This window comes from Zootoca vivipara, chromosome 13 (assembly GCF_965207765.1).
Source record: "Zootoca vivipara chromosome 13, rZooViv2.hap1.1, whole genome shotgun sequence".
In the NCBI taxonomy this organism is placed as follows: domain Eukaryota; kingdom Metazoa; phylum Chordata; class Lepidosauria; order Squamata; family Lacertidae; genus Zootoca; species Zootoca vivipara.
The window spans coordinates 34,855,195-34,874,558 of record NC_142596.1 but is presented as its reverse complement, the minus strand read 5'-3'; the positions used below and the strand labels follow the sequence as shown (position 1 = coordinate 34,874,558).

General features: G+C 45.5%; 2 protein-coding genes across 8 annotated transcripts in view; both read right to left on the bottom strand.

Moving 5' to 3' along the window:
* RHOT2 (ras homolog family member T2) overlaps positions 1–14,828 on the bottom strand; it is a 36,244-nt gene extending 21,416 nt beyond the window's left edge. Inside the window, exons 1-3 of the mRNA XM_035131220.3 lie at positions 14,742–14,828; positions 5,571–5,629; positions 1,493–1,574 (exon numbers count right to left, since the gene is read on the bottom strand). Of these exons, the coding sequence (XP_034987111.1) occupies positions 1,493–1,574; positions 5,571–5,629; positions 14,742–14,778 (178 nt within the window). The 5' untranslated portion in view covers positions 14,779–14,828. The remainder of the gene's footprint in view (positions 1–1,492; positions 1,575–5,570; positions 5,630–14,741) is intronic.
* Positions 14,829–16,481: 1,653 nt separating this feature from the next.
* CFAP70 (cilia and flagella associated protein 70) overlaps positions 16,482–19,364 on the bottom strand; it is a 34,996-nt gene continuing 32,113 nt past the window's right edge. For 6 of the 7 annotated variants that reach the window (XM_088656652.1, XM_088656649.1, XM_060282403.2 and 3 more), the window contains one exon: positions 16,482–18,853. In XM_088656652.1, coding sequence (XP_088512778.1) covers positions 18,813–18,853 — 41 coding nt within the window. In that variant the 3' untranslated portion in view covers positions 16,482–18,812. The remainder of the gene's footprint in view (positions 18,854–19,364) is intronic. The other variant, XM_088656654.1, reaches the window with a different exon arrangement.

The following is a 19,364-nucleotide window of genomic DNA, read 5'->3' as shown; positions in this document are numbered from 1 at the left end:
CCAATTTTACAATAATTTTAACACAGGCACCCCCAAACTTGGCTCTCCAGATGTTTTGGGACTACAACTCCCATTATCCCTAGCTAACAGGACCAGTGGTCAGGGATGGTGGGAATTGTAGTCCCAAAACATCTGGAGGGCCAAGTTTGGGGGTGCCTGTTTTAACATTTCAAAACTTGACTTCCTTTCCCCTCTTTCTGTGGTTCCATATATTTATTTTTAATATCCTCTGCATATCCAAATTAACTTAATCTGTTCATTTATTCATCTAAATATATACCCTTATAAAACTGTAAAGGGTAAAGGTATACTCTTATAAAATTGTAAAGGGTAAAAGTAAAGGGACCCCTGACCATTAGGTCCAGTCGTGACTGACTCTGGGGTTGCGGTGCTCATCTTGTGTTATTGGTCGAGGGAGCCAGCATACAGCTTTCAGGTCATGTGGCCAGCATGACAAAGCCGCTTCTGGCGAACCAGAGCAGTGCACGGAAACGCCATTTACCTTCCCGCTGTAGCGGTACCTATTTATCTACTTGCACTTTGATGTGCTTTCAAACTGCTAGGTTGGCAGGAGCTGGGACTGAGCAACAGGAGCTCACCCCGTCGCGCAGATTCGAACCGCCGACCTTCTGATCGGCAAGCCCTAGGCTCAGTGGTTTAACCCACAGCGCCATCTGCGTCCCTTATAGGTTATTACAATAATCTCGCCAGTGTTCTTATCTATTTACAATTTATCTGTAAATATTCAATAAACCAATTTCATTCTTTTATAAAAAGTTTGTTATCTTGATCTCTTATTCTTCCGGTAAGTTTCGCCATTTCTGCATATTCCCTAAGTTTTTGTATCCATTCTTCCTTTGCTGGGACTTCTGCTTCTTTGGCTTATTTATTTATTTAGCCATTTGAATATTTATGATCTGCACTGTCATAACATATATCAAGGCAGCTTTCAACATAGATACAATAAATCTATAAATATCTATAAAACAAAATTAAAGACATAAAACATAGCAATAGATACTAGTTGGTTAAAGAGGGGGGGAATCATAAAAGCCTGGGAGTTCCATGGGGCAGGACCTGCCACACTAGAGGCTCGATCCCTGGTGAAGAACAACAGAACTTCCAGAGCGTGGGGAACCAGCAGAAGTGCCCCACCAGGGGTCTCAAAGTTCAACTATATGCTGGGTGTGAAAGTACTTTATTTTGCCTGTTCTGAATCTTCCCACATTCAACTTCACTGATGCCCCCCCCCCCAAGTCCTAGTGTTATCAGAAAGGGAGGAAAACATCACCCTAACACCACCCTATCTGCTTTCTCCGTGCCAGGCAGAGTTTTATAAACAGAATTCACTACCACAAGACATGGTGACAGCAGCTAGCTTGGACTGCCTTATGTGACTTTTATCTATTGTTTTATTATTACATATTCGGTTCGTATCCCGCCATTCCTCCCGGATGACCCCTTTTGAATCCATTGTGGGGTGGGTGCCTACCTGAGTAGTCCACAATGTGGGTGGGGACTTTCTCAGGCGTGACATCCGCCGGAATTGTGATCTCTTCCGCACGAGACGGCACCTGGGAGCGAGGAAAAGGGAGATGATCATTTCCGCATTGTGCCCAAGGCAGCCTTATCCTTCGTGGATTTGGCCACGTACAACTTCCAATGCCGGACACAGTATGTCTCTGAATACCAGTTGCCGAAACTCTCAAGAGGGGAGAGTGCAGTTGCTCTCAGATCTTGCCTGCAGGCTTCCCATTGGGGCATCTGGCTGGCCACTGTGAGAACAGGTTGCTGGAATAGAGGGGCCTTGGGCTTGATCCAGCAGCCAAGCTCTTCCAATGTTACGCTGTTAATATGAACGGGTCTATCTTGCAGTTGTAAGCAGGGCACATTCTCATTGTGCTGGGAACTGATGAAGAACATGTGTTTCCACTGCCAATTTTTTTGGGGGGGGGCACAGAGGATGACAGTGCCCCAGATGCCCAGAGTTTAGAGAGAGAAGCTCCCTTGTGTAGGTGGATTAGATGAAAACAGAATTTTAGAACTACAAATTTCAGGCCTGCATAGTGCGAAAGAGGAAGCATGGAATAGGCACAGCCCACTCACCCCTCCTGAGAAATGGCACTGAACTGCTTCCCTGCAAATCCCCTTTCAAGCACTCCTGCAGCCCCTTAAGTCTCGGCAAGCAGTGACCTGATCCACTGACCTGACAGCGTCCTGGGGATTGGGGTTGGGGTGGCTTTAAGCCGCTTGCCTGGGGCTGGAGCAGGAATGTGGGAATGGTATTTAGAATGATCCCAGTGCCTGATTAGGAGACTTACTGCACCAGTGGCACAAGGGTCAGAGGGGTCAACATGGGGGCAAGCACCAATGCCATCTGCCTGCTGCATATCAGAAGCCAGCAGGCAGAGGGGAAGTGCGGCCACTCGAGTTAATCAAGACAGCCCTTCCCAGAACATGAGGCAAATGGCCAGGAGGGGGGCTGTTCTTGAGAGCTTTTGAACAGATGGGCAATGCTGGGGGCGTTGCATAGATGTCCACAGCAGCAACCACTCCAGAGGAACTGTCCTGGCCAGATGCTGGAAAGGACAGAAGAAACCAGCAGCTGAAGAGGGGTTTTTTTCATATTGAATTTTCACATTGTTGTAACCTGCCCTAAGACCCTATGGGAAAGGGCAGGTAACAAATCAAATCAATGGAGAAATAAAATTTTAAAAAGGGCATAAGAACAGCCTCATTGGATCAGACCAGATGTCCATCCAGCAGGGAGCAGGGTGCATTAGGTGGGCGTTGTCCCATCAGCCTCAGTCTGCTCTCAACAAGCCACCCTGGGACTTGCCTTTATCCTTACAACCAATCCAGCTGCCAGCTTCCTACTCCTTAGCAGGCTAATTTACAAGCCTCTGTTAGTGATGTAGGAAACTGCCTTAGACTACTGACCCATCTCGTTCAGTACTGTTTACACTGACTGGCAGTGGCTCTCCAGGATTTGAGATGCAGGACATTCCCAGTCCTATCTGGAGCTGCTGGGGATTGAACCTGGGACCTTCTACAATCAAAGTGGAGACTCCACCATGGAGTTATGGCCCTTCCCCCCAGATTCTGTGCTTAGTAACTTAAGAAGCTGCCTTATACAGAGTCAGGTCATTGGTCCACCGAGTTCAGTACTGTCTCCACTAATTTGCAGTGGATCTCCAAGATCAGGGATGTGGGGCATTCCCAGCCTTGCTTGGAGATTCCAGGGATTGAACCCAGAACCTCCTGCATACAAACCAGGTGCTCTGTCACTGGGCTACCGAAGATGGCTCTGGCTTGGAGTACGGGAAAAGAATGATTCCTTCCAACTCTCATGTACACACCAGAGCATAGCTTGCCATTTCCTGCAAGCTGCTCATAGCCACTGACTGAGCTGCTCCACCGCCATGAAAGATGTTAACAATTAAAACTGCTCAGAGCAAAAGGTGTGAAACTATGCAGCTTTTATGGAGGAATCAAAGTGCTGTTTTGCTTTTGTTGTTTGCATGGGACAAAAAGTTCACAAGGAACCATGGCAGAAACAGTTGCATAAGCGATTGCATAAGAGATGGCCGATGTGGAAAGAGGGCCTATCACAGGCCTCAGTAAGTAGCCCAAGCGGGTCCTTGCCAAGTGTGTGTCTCTCTCATTGCTGACATCACACACAGCTCCAGAGGGATTTGCAGCACAAGTGCAAAGATGGAACCTCCCCAAAATCCAAGCTTGCAATGAGGGCGTGGGCTCATTCATTTGCATGTGCCAAAGCAAGAAGGAGGAGTGGTCCTCACAGCAACCCCTAGGTGTCATGATGGCAAAAAAAAAAACTTGAATGGCTTTAAAGGAGGATTAGGCAAATTCATGGAGAATGAGGCTCTCAATAGCTACTTGCCAATGCTTATTTAACTTATATGCAGAATTCATCATGCGAAAGGCTGGACTAGATGAATCCCAAGCCGGAATTAAGATTGCTGGAAGAAATATCAACAACCTCAGATATGCAGATGACACAACCTTGATGGCAGAAAGCGAGGAGGAATTAAAGAACCTTTTAATGAGGGTGAAAGAGGAGAGCGCAAAATATGGTCTGAAGCTCAACATCAAAAAAACTAAGATCATGGCCATTGGTCCCATCACCTCCTGGCAAATAGAAGGGGAAGAAATGGAGGCAGTGAGAGATTTTACTTTCTTGGGCTCCTTGATCACTGCAGATGGTGACAGCAGTCACGAAATTAAAAGACGCCTGCTTCTTGGGAGAAAAGCAATGACAAACCTAGACAGCATCTTAAAAAGCAGAGACATCACCTTGCCGACAAAGGTCCGTATAGTTAAAGCTATGGTTTTCCCAGTAGTGATGTATGGAAGTGAGAGTTGGACCATAAAGAAGGCTGATCGCCGAAGAATTGATGCTTTTGAATTATGGTGCTGGAGGAGACTCTTGAGAGTCCCATGGACTGCAAGAAGATCAAACCTATCCATTCTTAAGGAAATCAGCCCTGAGTGCTCCCTGGAAGGACAGATCGTGAAGCTGAGGCTCCAATACTTTGGCCACCTCATGAGAAGAGAAGAATCCTTGGAAAAGACCCTGATGTTGGGAAAGATTGAGGGCACTAGGAGAAGGGGACGACAGAGGACAAGATGGTTGGACAGTGTTCTCGAAGCTACGAACATGAGTTTGACCAAACTGCGGGAGGCAGTGCAGGACAGGAGTGCCTGGCGTGCTCTGGTCCATGGGGTCACGAAGAGTCGGACACGACTAAACGACTAAACAACAACAAAATGGTTCTCCCTTCACTGTGGAAGGCAGTATGCTTCTAAACACCAGCTGCTGGGAATCACAAGTGGTGAGAGCGCTGTTGTGCTCAGGTCCTGCTTCGCATTGGGGCATCTGGTTGGACACTATGAGAACAGGAAGATTGACTAGATAGGGCCTTAGGCCTGATACAGAAGGGTTCTTTTTATGTCCTCATGGACTTAACCAAATCTGTGGATTCCTGGCTTAGAAACAGAAGGGAAGAAGGCAGTGCAGGTAGTGGGACTTCAAAGTGAAAACCGCTAGGATCTGGGGTGGAGAACCTGTGGCCCCTTGCAGGTTTGGGGACTCCACCTCCCACAGGCCCCAGGCAGTATGGCCAGTGGTCAGGGGTGATGGGAGGTGCAGGTCACAGCAGCTAGAGGGCCACAGGTTCCCCATCTGTTGTAGGAGAAGGAGAAGACCAGAATTAAAAAGGAGTTGGGGATTGGGGTAGTAGAAGGCAGGAGAAAAGTCCCAAGAAAGAAAAGGGCCTCCCGGGGGGGGGGGCGGACTTCTGATATCTCAAGGGCAGAATGCCACTTGGGTGCCACTTGGCTGGCTGATAGGCAGGCAGGGAGTGGTCTGGCAATGGAGTTCTGTGGACTTTGAGCAGAGAGCACCAAGGCAGCTACAGAGCAGGCAGGCGATAGTGTAACTTCACATCCTGAGCTGATATTATCAGCCAAAGCTCTTGGCTGCAGGTCTATGATGATTCTATGACTTTTTTACATGCCAACAGGAAAGAGAACCACCTTCCACTCACCTCTTCAGGGAACTCCTCGCCTACCAAGGCCATGATCAAGGAGGTCTTCCCCACCTGGGCTATGAGAGGGAAGGAAGGAGGGAGGGAAGTGGGGTGGAGAGAAGAAGAAACAAGAAGATCATTACAGGAACTCTTACCAAGTTAAGGAAATTCGGTGGAATGTAGTAGCGAGTAACATGGTGGTTATTCCATGTTATCTTCTCAACAGCTGTGCGTGTTAATTGAGAGAGAGTGTGTGTGCGAGTGCAAGCACCCTTGCATAAGGCCATCCAGTCATCTTCCCGGCGTTGTGGGAATTTGAACTCGGGAGTCTCTGGCCCAAATCCAACCATCTATCCACTACAGCACACTGGATCTCTGCAATGTGGATGCTTATGTTGGGGACGGGTGTGCATCACTTCAAAAAAGCTTACAGCTTTGCAGCCCATCTGAGACACAGGTATCCAACAGACAGGACGTACCGTCCCCAGTTTCGGTTCTGTCACATTCAATGACTAGGGGAACTGGTTGGGTGATGGCATCCCCATTCATATCAAAAGACAAATCTGACCATTTCGGTGGGGGTTGGGTGCATATTTGCAGCTAGAGGATACTACTTCTGCACAAACATTTCCTGAGCTGAATCAAGGATAACAGAGACATGGCGGGTCCATGGTTAGATACAGCAGAGCTCAAATGACAGAGTGGCATCTAGGCCAGAGATGGAGAACCTGTGGCCCTCCAGATATTGTTCAACACTATCACGGGGATGTTGAGAGGATAAACATGGAGCAGCCCCTTTCATATGTCACACTTGGGCTCACTGGAGAAAAGGCAGACATGCAAATGACACAAGGATTTGTTTATTTTAATGGTGCAAACTTGGGAGAGTTTGTTCTCTCTTTCACAGAGAAGTGGATTTGTGACTTCTCTGGTGTCATAGTGACACCAGGTGACAACCCCTCCCACCCACACTTTGCACAACAAGACTTGACAGCTGATTGTTGGATCTCAAGAAGCTCCATGCACGTGCTTTGCAAGACCTGACAACCAGCTCATGGTTGGTGCCTCTGCAAATATGATTTCAGATGAGTCAGCTCCTTACCTGTCCTGCACCTGACTCGTATAAGGTGTAGAATAGAGGGGCATGACTTGGCCAAAATGGCCTCAAGAGTCCTGTCCCATCCCATCTGCCCCTCCCCCGCCCAATAACAGGACATCCATGTGCCATCAGTTCACCAACATTGCTTGTCATTTATCACATTTATCTCCCACCTTTCCTCCAAGAAGCTCAAGGTGATATACCGTACATTCCCTTATCCCCCTTTATCTCCACAACAACCCTGTGACATAAATTGGGGCCGAGGGACTGTGACTGGCCGAAAGTCACCCAGTAAGCTTCACAGCTGAGCAGAGATTTGAACCCCGGTCTCCCCGGTCCTAGTCTAACACTCTAATCACAACACCACACTAGCTCAAATAAGAGGATCGCCAGAAATCGCCTGGCAGTGATTGGTCCATTTAGTTCAGTACTTTCTAAATTGACCGGCAGCAGCTCTTTGGGGTTTCAGACAGGAGACATTCCCAGCCCTACCTGTGGATTGAACCTGGGACCTCCTCCATGCAAAGCAGATTCTTGGCCCCTGAACTACAACCCTTCCCCAAAGACACTCATTTGCAGCAGAGCTGAGCAGAAATAGAAAAAAACACTAGTTCTTGCTTGGAGACTCACCCTGGGGGAGGGGGAGGCATGCAATAGAAGGGAAAGGGAGATAGAGGGAAAGGAGGAAGCCTTGTGCCAGCTGGTGAGAGGGTAAAAGCCAGGGAAAGTTAAAGAATACATCCATCACCTAGGAATAGGAAATTGTCATTTCAAAAAAATTACTAACATAGATGCAAGGCCTGGGTAAGCTGCCTGGCTAGTAACTTTTGTGGACTCGTTTACAAGCCAGGAGTATGCATAAGCCACTAGTTTAAGATTAAAGCAGGCAAGAAACTCCAAGAGTCCAGTTAAGAGTCAAGGAATAGCACCAACAGGGCACGAGAAAAGGCACTGGGGTATAGGGGGTTAGGGTTACCTCCCAATCCTTCATCCCCAAAGCATAGACAGTTATCTGTTAGTGAATCTGCTATTTCAGGTTTAAATCCACAAAGCCCCCAATATATTGCCTCCTATACACACATATATATTTCAGAAAAAAACTCAGATAATTAATTATACACAGTGCCCCGAGCCAAGATTTGGAATAGTAACTACTCTCAGCAAAGAGGAAGCTTTTTAAAGTTATTAATATTTGAAAATGCTGTTTGCAGCCCACACAAATAGGAAAAAATCAGTTTGTTTTAGCTGTATGCTCCCAGAGAGACCTTGGCAGCTCCTAATGCTGTTTTCCAAGACACAGTTAACTTGAGAAGGTGAGCAAGATCCATAGACCTTGACTGGAGTTCCTCCTTCTCCTTTGCACCTTACAACATTGGGTGACCAACCTAATAATAATAATAATAATAATAATTTTATTATATATACCCCGCCTATCTGGGTAGGTTTCCCCAGCCATTCTGGGCTGCTCACAGCATATATCAGAACATACTAAAACATTAAACATTAAAAGCTTCCCTAAACAGGGTTGCCTTCAGATGTCTTCTAAAAGTCAGGTAGTTGTCTATTTCCTTGACAACTGAAGGAAGGGAGAAGGCCCTCTGCCTGGTTCCCTGTAACCTCACTTCTCGCAGTGATGGAACCGCCAGAAGGCCCTCGGAGCTGGACCTCAGTATAAGGGCTGAGCGATGGGGATGGAGATGCTCCTTCAGGTATATTGGGCCAAGGCAGTTTAGGGCTTTAAAGGTCAGCACTAACACTTTGAATTGCGCTCAGAAACGGACTGGGAGCTAGTGAAGATCCTTTAGGACCAGTGTCATATGGTCTCGGCAGCCACTCCCAGTTACCAGTCTCGCTGCTGCATTCTGTATTAGTTGTAGTTTCTGGGTCATCCGCATACTGGAGAATGCCCAGCCCAATCTCCTGTGATTTCTCCCAGCAGCTTCATATTGATGTTAAAAAGCATGGGGGAGAGGATGGAGCCCTGAGGCACCCCACAAGTGAGAGCCCAGAGGTTGGAACACTCACCCCCCCACTTTCTGGACACGAACCAGGAGGAAGGAGCGGAACCACTGCATAACAGTGCTCCCAGCTCCTCTAGATGGTCCAGAAGGATGTCATTATCAATGGTGTCAAAGGCCACTGAGAGATCCAGCAGGACCAGGAAACAGCTTTCACCTCGGTCCCTGTCCCGCTGGACATCATCGACCAGCGCAACCAAGGCAGTTTCAGTCCCATGATGAGGCCTGAATCCCAACTGGAAGGAATCCAAGTGGTTTGCATCCTCCAGGCGTGCCTGGGGTTGTTCAGCGACCACCCGCTCAATCACCTTGCCTGTTTGTTTTATATCCCATTCTTGTCATCTCTCTGTAAAACTTGCAAGTCAGTGTGGCATAGTGGTTAGAGTGTCCAACTATGACTAGGGAGACCAGGATTCAAATCCCCACCGAGCCCTGAACCCCACCTTGAGCCAGTTACTACCTTTCAACCAAACCTACCTCACAGGGTTGTTATGAGGATAAAATGCAGAGGTGGAGAAGTGTGTACCCCACCTTGAACTTTTTGGAGAAAAGGTGGGATAAGTGTAATAATAAATAAAAGTGTGTGTGGGGGGGAATTGGGACAAGATAGTGATGCAAAATTGTCTTTGTTAAAAGAAGAATAGAGGGCCTCCATCCTTCCCTTGCAACTTCAATGTTTAAACTAGGGATGGGCAAGCTGTGGCTTTTGGCCTAATTTCATGGGGGTGGCAAGGAGGGGGGAAATGGAAAGGGGGCACCAGAAAGAGACAGAAAAAACAAGGAGGGTGTTTTAAAGGACCATCTCTTACAAAAGGCTGAGAGAATTAACATGTCTTAACCCAGGCATCCCCAAACTGCGGCCCTCCAGATGTTTTGGCCTACAACTCCCATGATCCCTAGCTAACAGGACTAGTGGTCAGGGATGAATGGGAACTGTAGTCCAAAACATCTGGAGGGCCAAAGTTTGGGGATACCTGTCTTAACCCGACTGAGAAAGGATAATAAAGCGGGCAACCATCAGTACCATCGTGCCCTTTTCCTGTGAGCTTTTGTAGGCTGCTGGATGGCATCCTGAAACAAAATGCTGGACTTGATGGAATTTGATCTGATCCGTAAAGACTCTTCTAATGCTATAATTTGTGGGCTGCAGGAAAACCAATACCACCAGAATACACCAAATAGTTTCGGTGTAAGAATGCTTGGACTCTAGCAAATTCAACCCAAATTCTGAGCTCTACATTATCCAAGCTAAAACATCTTACTGGATACAAAAATTGAGAGTGGGAAAGAGACCAGTTCTCTCATTAAATTTAGAAAAAATTAATCTAACCCTTTGCTTCCCCCCCACCTCCTTTTTCTGATTACATAAATACTTCCTTAAGGCAATAACAAAGCCCACAATGATTCTCTAGGGTGAAAAAAAACATTTGGGGATGGCTGGATGCAAGGAAGACACTGAGTCCCCATGGCAGAGTGACTCTGTTCCAATGCCTGAGGGCTATTCTCTACAAAAAATAAAATCTACTGCCAAAAAATCCCAAAGGGAAGAATAGCAAAGAAAGATGGAGCAAAACGAGGACACTGACATGCAGTGGACAGCCACACACACTTTTGGAACTGTAAAGAGCTTTCTTTACATTTAGGCCAGAGATGGGGAAGGTGTGGCTTTTCAGGTGCTCTGTGGAGTTAACAGAGTTTATACTGCTAATATAACACACTCACATCTGCTCTGGCCAACGTGAACAATAGTTAAAAGACGACGGACATTGTGGCCCAATAACAGCTGGAGGGCCACACTTTCCCCAGTTGTGATTTGTGGAAAAGTGCTGCCTATATGGTCTACAGCCACATGAGACTCTCCAGAGACCAGGTTGCCCCTCATGTCGACTTCACCAGCTTGCAATAAAGGCAGGCTCAGTTCTACTTCTGAGACCAAGTTATATTCCACCTCAACAGTTGGGCATGCATACTTACCGTGGGTCACTCACACAAGTTCATAGGAACTTAGGAAGTTGCCTTATTTCGGGTCAGACTGCGTGCCCATCTAGCCCAGAATTATCAACTCTGATCACCATCCAGCTGGCAGGCAGAGAGCAGCCTTTCTCTCCCATAAGCCACCACCTCCTCTTTTTAACTAGGGGTGGATGCAAAGTCTGTTCTCTGTCACTGAGTTAGGAACAGTGCCTCTCAACTTGAACACGATGATCATCAAGTGATGGACTGCAGTATTAAAGGGGCCACCATCATTCAAACATAGTAGGTTAGACCAAGGATTGAGAACCTGTGGCTTTCCAGACATCACTGGGCTCCAACCCCCAGCAGCCCCAGCCAGCATGGCCAATAGCCAGGGAAGATGGAGCCCAAGAACATCTGCAAGGCCACAAGTTCCTCATATCTGCACTAATTGATGAATCAGAAACACAACAAAACAATCAATGAACTTATTACATTCATGTCATGCCTTACCCCCTCATGGAAATCAAGGTGGCATAGATGGGAATCAAAGGCAGTCTCCTTTCCAGATAATGATCAGATCCAGACAAGCTTAGCTTCAGGAGAGTAGTTGCACTATGGACCTTCAGAGTATGTGCTGGGGAATCAACCACACATCCCTTTCTTGTATTTGTTTTATTTTTCCTTCCCATGAGACGCTACCAAGCCACCCTTCCTATCCACCCAAAGGACAGCTGGCCAGCAGAAAGTCCTTCTGGCCACAGGGTCTTCACCCTTTGGAAAGATGTGCCTAATTTTAGACATAATTCTGAACTGGGACAGTCAAATCCTCCATAAGCTTGCCTGTGTAGCAGAAGCAGGTCAGTTTTGTTTCTGTGTGAAGGTTCTGCATAAGGAGATCATTAATAATAATAATAATAATAAATTTTTATTTATACCCCGCCCTCCCCAGTCAAAAACCGGGCTCAGGGCGGCTGACACCAACAGAACCACAATAAAACATAAAAACAATTAATTAAAATACAGATTAAAATACAGTATTAAAATTTAAAGTGCAGCCTCATTTCAAGTAGGCCATAAGTGGCTGACACCAACAGAACCACAATAAAACATAAAAACAATTAATTAAAATACAGATTAAAATACAGTATTAAAATTAAGGGTGCCAACTTTTTTTAAAAGTCAGAGGGAAACACCAGGTCGCTTAGCCCAGCCCTACTTCCTTCAGACTGCATATGGAGGGCCACTGGTTTCTCCGCCATGAACCTCCAGGACCCTGAAGGCAGAAGAGCCATACCAGACACAGGAAAATCATATGATTCTTGGACTGAACCACGCTGACCAGGCAACTGATGCAATACTCAGCATTTATGCAACACATGTCAGTTATTAAAAGCACTCCACAACATCTCAGAAATCTTACAACAGCCCTGTAAGGCAGATCAGTATTCACATTAACCATATCATAGGCAGGGAACTTAGGCTTGCCTAACAACAGCTAGTCAGTTGATGGTTGAAATTTCCAGGGCCACACTCTTTCCCATGTGCACAAATGCTCCCTGGCAAAAATGTATGTTGCATATGTAAAGTATGCTGAGGAAAAGGCTTCTAGAATAGCTATCTATGTGAAGGATCCATATATTCCGGCGTATAAGACTGGGCGTATAAGACGACCCCCAACTTTTCCAGTTAAAATATAAAGTTTGGGATATACTCACTGTATAAGAAATACGACCCGGCGTATAAGACAACCCCTGACTTTTGAGAAGATTTTCCAGGGGATCATTCATTCTTTAACATATTTATTAAACTTATATTCTCTGGGACTTTCATATATTTTCTAGTCAATGAACTGATCAGGTCTATATACCTGCTTTGCTTCAGCAACAATGTACCAAATCTTTAAAAATGTAGTATAAACACCAACAATTGGTTACAGGTAGGTAGCCATGTTGGTCTGGGTCGAAGTAAAAAAAAAAGGAAGGAATTTTTTTATTTTACCAACAATTGGGAAACACTTGCCTGCGAGAGCTCCAAATGGAGAACAGCCTTTTCCAAAGGTGTCATGGGCTTTGAAGACACTCGAACTCAGGACGCAAGGGAGAAACATGCTAAGAGGAAGGCACGCTTGGCAAACCCACACCGTGATCAACTCCTGCCCGCAAACCGATGTCCCCATTGTGGAAGGACGTGTGGATCCAGAATTGGCCTCATCAGTCACTTACCGACTCATTGTTAAAACCATGTTTATGGAAGACAATCTTACTCGGCTACGAGTGATCGCCAAAGAAGAAGAAGAACCTACAGGGATAGGCAACACGGTGTATGTTGTTGGACTACAACTCCCGTCAGCTCCAGCCAGCATGGCCAATAATAAGGGAGGGAAGTTGTAGTTCAAAGCATCCGTGAGTTGTAATCCAAAACATCTAGAGGGCACAATGTTGGCTAACCCCATCTGGTGCTTGGTTCATGAGAATCCATACATGTGATCTCTGCAGTAGTCCTGCCCAGGTAAAGCTGTATCTGAGTTCACAAGTTTCCAAGCCCAGAAACTTTGACTAGCCTGCAAGGTGTGGATGGGAGAGGCATAAATACTGTTCTGATTTATATAAACATCATAAGAACATTATACAAGCCCTGCTGGATTGTGCAGTCCCAAATTCTATCCTCAAAGTGGCCTATCAGATTCCCCACTAGGAAGCCCACAAGCAGGACCTGAAAGCAACAGTAGTACCTGAATACTCATTCTCTTAGCTACTATAAAACACAGTGGTCTGGTCTGCACAACACATTAAGATAAACTATGGCTTACTGGCCTGGCGTGCTCTGGTCCATGGGGTCACGAAGAGTTGGACACGACTAAATGACTAAACAATAACAACAACATGGCTTACTGGGAATGTAGGCTCCCGTAATTGAGCAGGCTCCCGGAAAGGAGCTTGCAGCCACACTGCCACTCCCCAGCCCTTTTTGCTGCTGTACTGTTTTGTATGGTTTGGCTTAGGTTGTCATTAACCTGAGCTAAAGCCAACCTGGTAAGGCAAGAGATTAACCACAAGTCCCGGTTTGAATGACACAGTAAACCCAGTGTGGACCAGGGGCCAAACATGACATGGAGCAGCAAAGCAACTGCAAACTCCTCTCTCCAAGCCTATACATTTTCCTGAAACGAAGCTGGTGACTGAGACTTTAGATGAAGTCACAGGCTGCTTCCTTCTGATCTTTCCACACTCCTCCCAGCTATGACCCACCACACAAAATTTGCCCTTTTAATTTTCTTTCAGATTTTCCATAAACAGCAATTGCTGTTAAATCTTTACCGAATTTCCACTGTTCCTCCCCACCCCCCATCATTGGGAAAGGACTGCAACTGAGCTTGTTAATTTCTGCACTTTGCGAGCTCTTAAAACATTCTATTTAAAATATTTGCATTCTGTGTATGTATCCAAAAATACAACAATATAGTGCTGTTGACTTTATTTTAAGCTGCTTTCCACGTATTTCCCAATCTGCCTACAGTTTTGATTGCCAACGGATTTTGGCAAAATATTAAATATTACCCAAGAGCCCGAAAGCAACTTAACAACAAACCCACCAGGGCTTGTGTTGTCAAAAGCCAGAGACCAATATGTCAGATGTATAAAGATGCACTCAACAGTATGCTATTGATAACCCTTATTTTGTAATCAGAATATTTATGATTATGGTTGTGATAATTCTCCTTTTCTCCAAGCTGAACCCTTACGGTTGTTCCAAAATGTCAGTCTGCTTCAGCAAAAGCAAAGGGCGCTTGGGGGGCACATAGGATTGTGTTTCCCCCATGTTTCGTCTACCAGCTTTCATCCCCTCACCTCCACTTCTGTCAAACTGCCTCTAAAAGGCTAACCCCCGTTCTGAAAACCTGCCTTCCAGCATTATAAATCCATATCAGGCATCCATATCCCCCAATTCCAACCCTCAGAGACTACCCCATGACCTCTGACCCCCTCCCCAACTCCACCCTTCCCGACCTCTGACCCCTCCCTCACCTGCATCCTCAATGACCTCTGACCCCCCTCCCCTAAATCCACCCCTCATTTCATTCCAGCCATAGGGGGGGGGGGCTTCCCCAGTGCTTACCCTCCCCCAGCAGGAGGATGCGCACATCCCGCCTCATCGCTGTCGCTTCAGGAGCCACCACGACGCTCCCCGCCTCCTGACAGCGCCCCACCCACAGGACAGCAGCGGCTTCCCAGCCCGCCTCCTCCTCCTCCTCTCCCACTTCCGCTTCATTTCCGACCATAGAGCAGCCAGAACAGAAGGGCGTCAGTCACAGCAGCGGCACCTCTCGGCCGGCGGGCAAAGTACAGCGCCTCTTGCTCTTGACGAGCCAGCTGGACTAGTGTGAAGGCGGGAAGGTGGGCGGGAGCGTAGCGCCACCTAGAGGCCACGGAGCCTGCTGGGATTCAGCCCCGATTCCCAGCGATTCTACCGCCTGCGCAGGTAATCGGCGTTTTGAGATCGGCAGCTGTAGTAATAGTGTGTGTTTAATGTGCTAGGATTATTGAATAACGTGATATATTCTGCCAATCAACTAAGTACAGGCTGTGAGATCCAGCATTTTGGTAAACATTCTGGTAAAAAAGTTTGTAGAATGAGGGGGCAGGCATTACCTTGGCATGTCGCCAGATTTTAGCATTCTTGTTTTTATCTGCCTTGAACCCTGTCAGATAAAAGAGGGGAAATAAATAAATAAATAAGAAAGAAAGATGATGGAGGGAACTCAAACATGCATGCGAGTATGTTTATGTAGGGGGGCGGGGCTGGCTGACCCAGATCATCTGAACAGGGATTTGTACACGAGTCTTCTTGGTCTAAAGTCAACACATTAGCCACTATATCATATAATAGATGTGTAGTTTTTGTTTTTTTAAATAATTTTTATTCCCACCTCCCCCTTTTTAACAGATTTTATTTATAGTTTTCATTACAATTCACCTCTCATTGAATATCACCCAAGATTCAATCATTGACTTCTCTTACCCTCTTCCCATGATTCCATTTGTTTATGCATCAAAACTGCATATTCTCATTTCCCCCTTTTATTCAAACTTCCCTTTCCCCCTATTGTTTTAAAAGTTTAACCTGAATTTAAACTAATCCTGCTAACACTTTGTCCTGCTTTACATAATTCTTCAGAGATTCTGCAAAGATTTTTCACTCTTCCTGTTAATTTGCCGGTTCTACATATTCCATTAATTTTATCTGCCACTTCTCCTTTGTTGAAGTCATTCTCTCTTTCCATTTCTGAGCATATGCCATTCAGGCTACTGTAATTGCATAAAGTATTTTGGCCACCACATGAGAAGACTTCCTGGAAAAGACCCTGATGTTGGGAAAGATGGAGGGCACAAGGAGAAGGGGACGACAGAAGACGAGATGGTTGGACAGTGTTCTCAAAGCTACCAACATGAGTTTGATCAAACTGTGGGAGGCAGTGGAAGACAGGAGTGCCTGACATGCTCTGGTTTGTGGGGGTCACAAAGAGTCGGACACAACTGAACGACTAAACAACAACAACAACAAATTGTGTAAAGAAATAAATTATTTTGGTCTGTGGGGCTTCCGTTCCTAATATACCCAACAGGAAGAATTTTGGTCTTTTTGTAAAACTCTACTTAAGCATCCCCCCCCATTTCATTATACAGTATATCATCTCCCAGAATTCCTTCACATTTTTACAAGCCCACCACATATGATAAAAAGTACCCTCCATTTCTTGACACATCCAGCAAGTACACGACTGATTTATACATTTTTGCTAATTGGTGTAAGGTACTATCATTGTCATGAAATTTTCTTTCAGGGTATAACAAGCTGTAAATTTTAAATCCCAACTCCATATAGATTTTTAATAGCTGTGTGTTGTTACAGGCATTTTTTTTAAAAAAAAGACAAATAGCTCACACATTTTGTAAATTAATGAATATACATACATACATACATATATATATATTTATTTTAAAAACAGAAATGAGCTAGCTTCAGTAGTCATTTTCAAACCGTACGCTCCTCCTGCCTTTACTTGGGAAATTTCCAAAGTCAGATGAAAAAATGTCCACTTCTTCTGGTTGATACATAGATGAAAAAATGTCCACTTCTTCTGGTTGATAGATCTGCAACACAATTGCAATCCCATTCCATTTGTACACTATTTCCTAGGACGGACAAGGACCCAGAAAGAACCCAGCTTAAACTTCAGAACTCTCTCACACACTTTGTTAGGGCTGATAGTTATAGAGAAAATGAAAAGGGCACAATCTGTTGGGAAGGAGTCCAAAAGCCTCAGAAAAGAAATTACACAAGAGCTCAAAGAACTGATGTAAGAGAGAATTTTTCTGCCAACTGTGCCCTTCCCGAACTAACCACATTTCACCTGAAGAGTCTTAACAAACAAAACATCAAAATAAATCATATACAGTACAGAAACTCAGGATTGCTGCATATGACTTTTGGGGATCCAAAACCTAACAACTTAGGTCACAAAAAAAACCAATTGTAACACAAGTGTCTTTTCTGATAAAAAGCACCAGAAGCTGAGGAGCCTGTGTTCCTCCAGCTCCCATCATTCCTAAGCACTGGCCATTCTGGCTGGGTCTGATGGGAGCTGGAGTCCAACAACAACTGGAGGGCCACTGCGGCATGCCTAGAAGTGAAGCAGATTCATGGGTATCTGTGTGACCATTGTTGAATTCCGTTTCACTTGCTTTTCCTGACAAAGATACAGGTGTAACAACAAGATACACATTTTAAAAAAACAACACACACAGAAAAATATTTATATCTATATAGTGTATACCCTTCCAACTTTGCATTTCAGGCAATTTACAAAATAAAAGTGAAACAATTAGAGCGTCATAGGCATTAATCATAAAATGCACGTCACATTAACAGTAGCATGAGCAAGCCAATCCTGTGTGTGCTTTCTTGGAAGTAAAACCCATGGGATTCAACGGGGCATACAGGAAAGCATGCAAAGGATTACAGCCTGGGAATGTAATCAAAACGACATTTTTGCTGCCTACAGTCAAGCGGCTGCTTTTGGTGTCAGCGTGTGTGTGTGTGTGTGTAAAATAATTTCTCTCTACAACTCTTGATCTTCTTACTTAGCACCCAATAGCAGTTCACAAAACAAATGCAACACATCAACATGTCAACAAAAAGTAAAAGTTAAGCATAAAATACAATGACGGTATTGTAAAAGAAAAAGGGGATCACTTGCACCACTTATCCTTAGACAATCTTGTGAACTCAAGTCTCCAAGGATTTAGCCTCTACTCGCAGGATCCTTCTATGACCAATTTATGTGGCTGAGCCAATCCAGTCCAATCCAAATCTCTATGTGTGCTTGCACCCATGGACATTGTTTCAGAAGCCACGGGTACAAAATACTGCATCACACCCAATCTCCTCTGTGTTCTTTTGCTTCAGCTGTGAGGTGTAGCAGCTCCTGAACAGAATGTGCAGTTGTAACAATGTAGGTGATCTAAAACACATCTCCTCCTCCCACTTTGCTGCACCAATCCTTGTGGGGCTAAGTAAACACCCATGTTACACTGATGTCTGAAGGTCACTAATTTTGGGGAGTAGGCCTGCTGCTTCGCCACTTCTGTTCCCTGCAGGCCAGCCAGCCAGCCCTTCTGGTTCCTTACTGGTTCACGTGGCTGACAACGATGGCATGGCTTCTGCACTCCGCACAGCAAGATCCTTGCCATGTGCATGGGGTTGTCCCAAGGAAGAAGATACCTGCATTTCTTAAAGACATCCCACTTTGCTCCCAGATGCTTAGAAAGCTGCCACCTGAAAATTCCAGGTTCCTTATACCAAGGGTGAACCTCCAGATTTTGCTGGACTCCAGTTCCCATCAATCCCTAACTGTTGGTTATGCTAGATGGGGTTGATGAGAGTTGGGATCCCAGCAACACCAAGGGAGGGGGGCACAGGGTTCTCCACCTCTGCTTTATACAATAAACGTCAGCAAAAAAAGGTCAGGGCATTGTGGATTGGTGTGCCCAGTGGTAGGAATCTGGCATATCTTCCTACTGCGTAACACCTAACTCTTTGTTCACCCCCTGCTCAAAACAGTTGAAGTGTCCATAAATTGGAAGAGTTCAGAAAGACGGATCGCCAAAACCAACTTCTAACTGCACCTCATGGATCTCCTGAAGCAGTTCCTCGTTGGCCAGCTCCAGCTGCAATGGAAGGAGAAGGGATAAGACGAAGCTAAATCAAGTGCCTATTTAAAGATCTGTCATGTATGCTTTGGTTCAAGGAGGAAGGCTGGGCCAGCTAATCCCTACTTCAAGGCCACACAAGACAACCAGAAATACTTTCACTCTCGGCCTGCCAAAAGCTGGCATCAGATACCTATGATAGATCATGTCAGGATGGTGAGATAGCAGCACGCAACAGCAGCTGATTGAGAAATGCCACATCTAATTCAATGCCATTTTCAGTGTCACTTTTCATCATGGGAACGTTCGGAACCCGCATTGATGCCTGATATACAATATAAATATAGCATAATGTCTACACACGGACATTGAATAGCCCTTTTTGCATTGACTTTAAAATACAACCAGTGTACAGAAAAGCAATTTGGTCACAGAGAGCACTAGTGCTCATGCCCAAAAGGTTTTTCCACTTGATTTTACTTGATACTCATGTTTGTGTCGCCTTCATTTATTTGTAATGGTTTTGCTA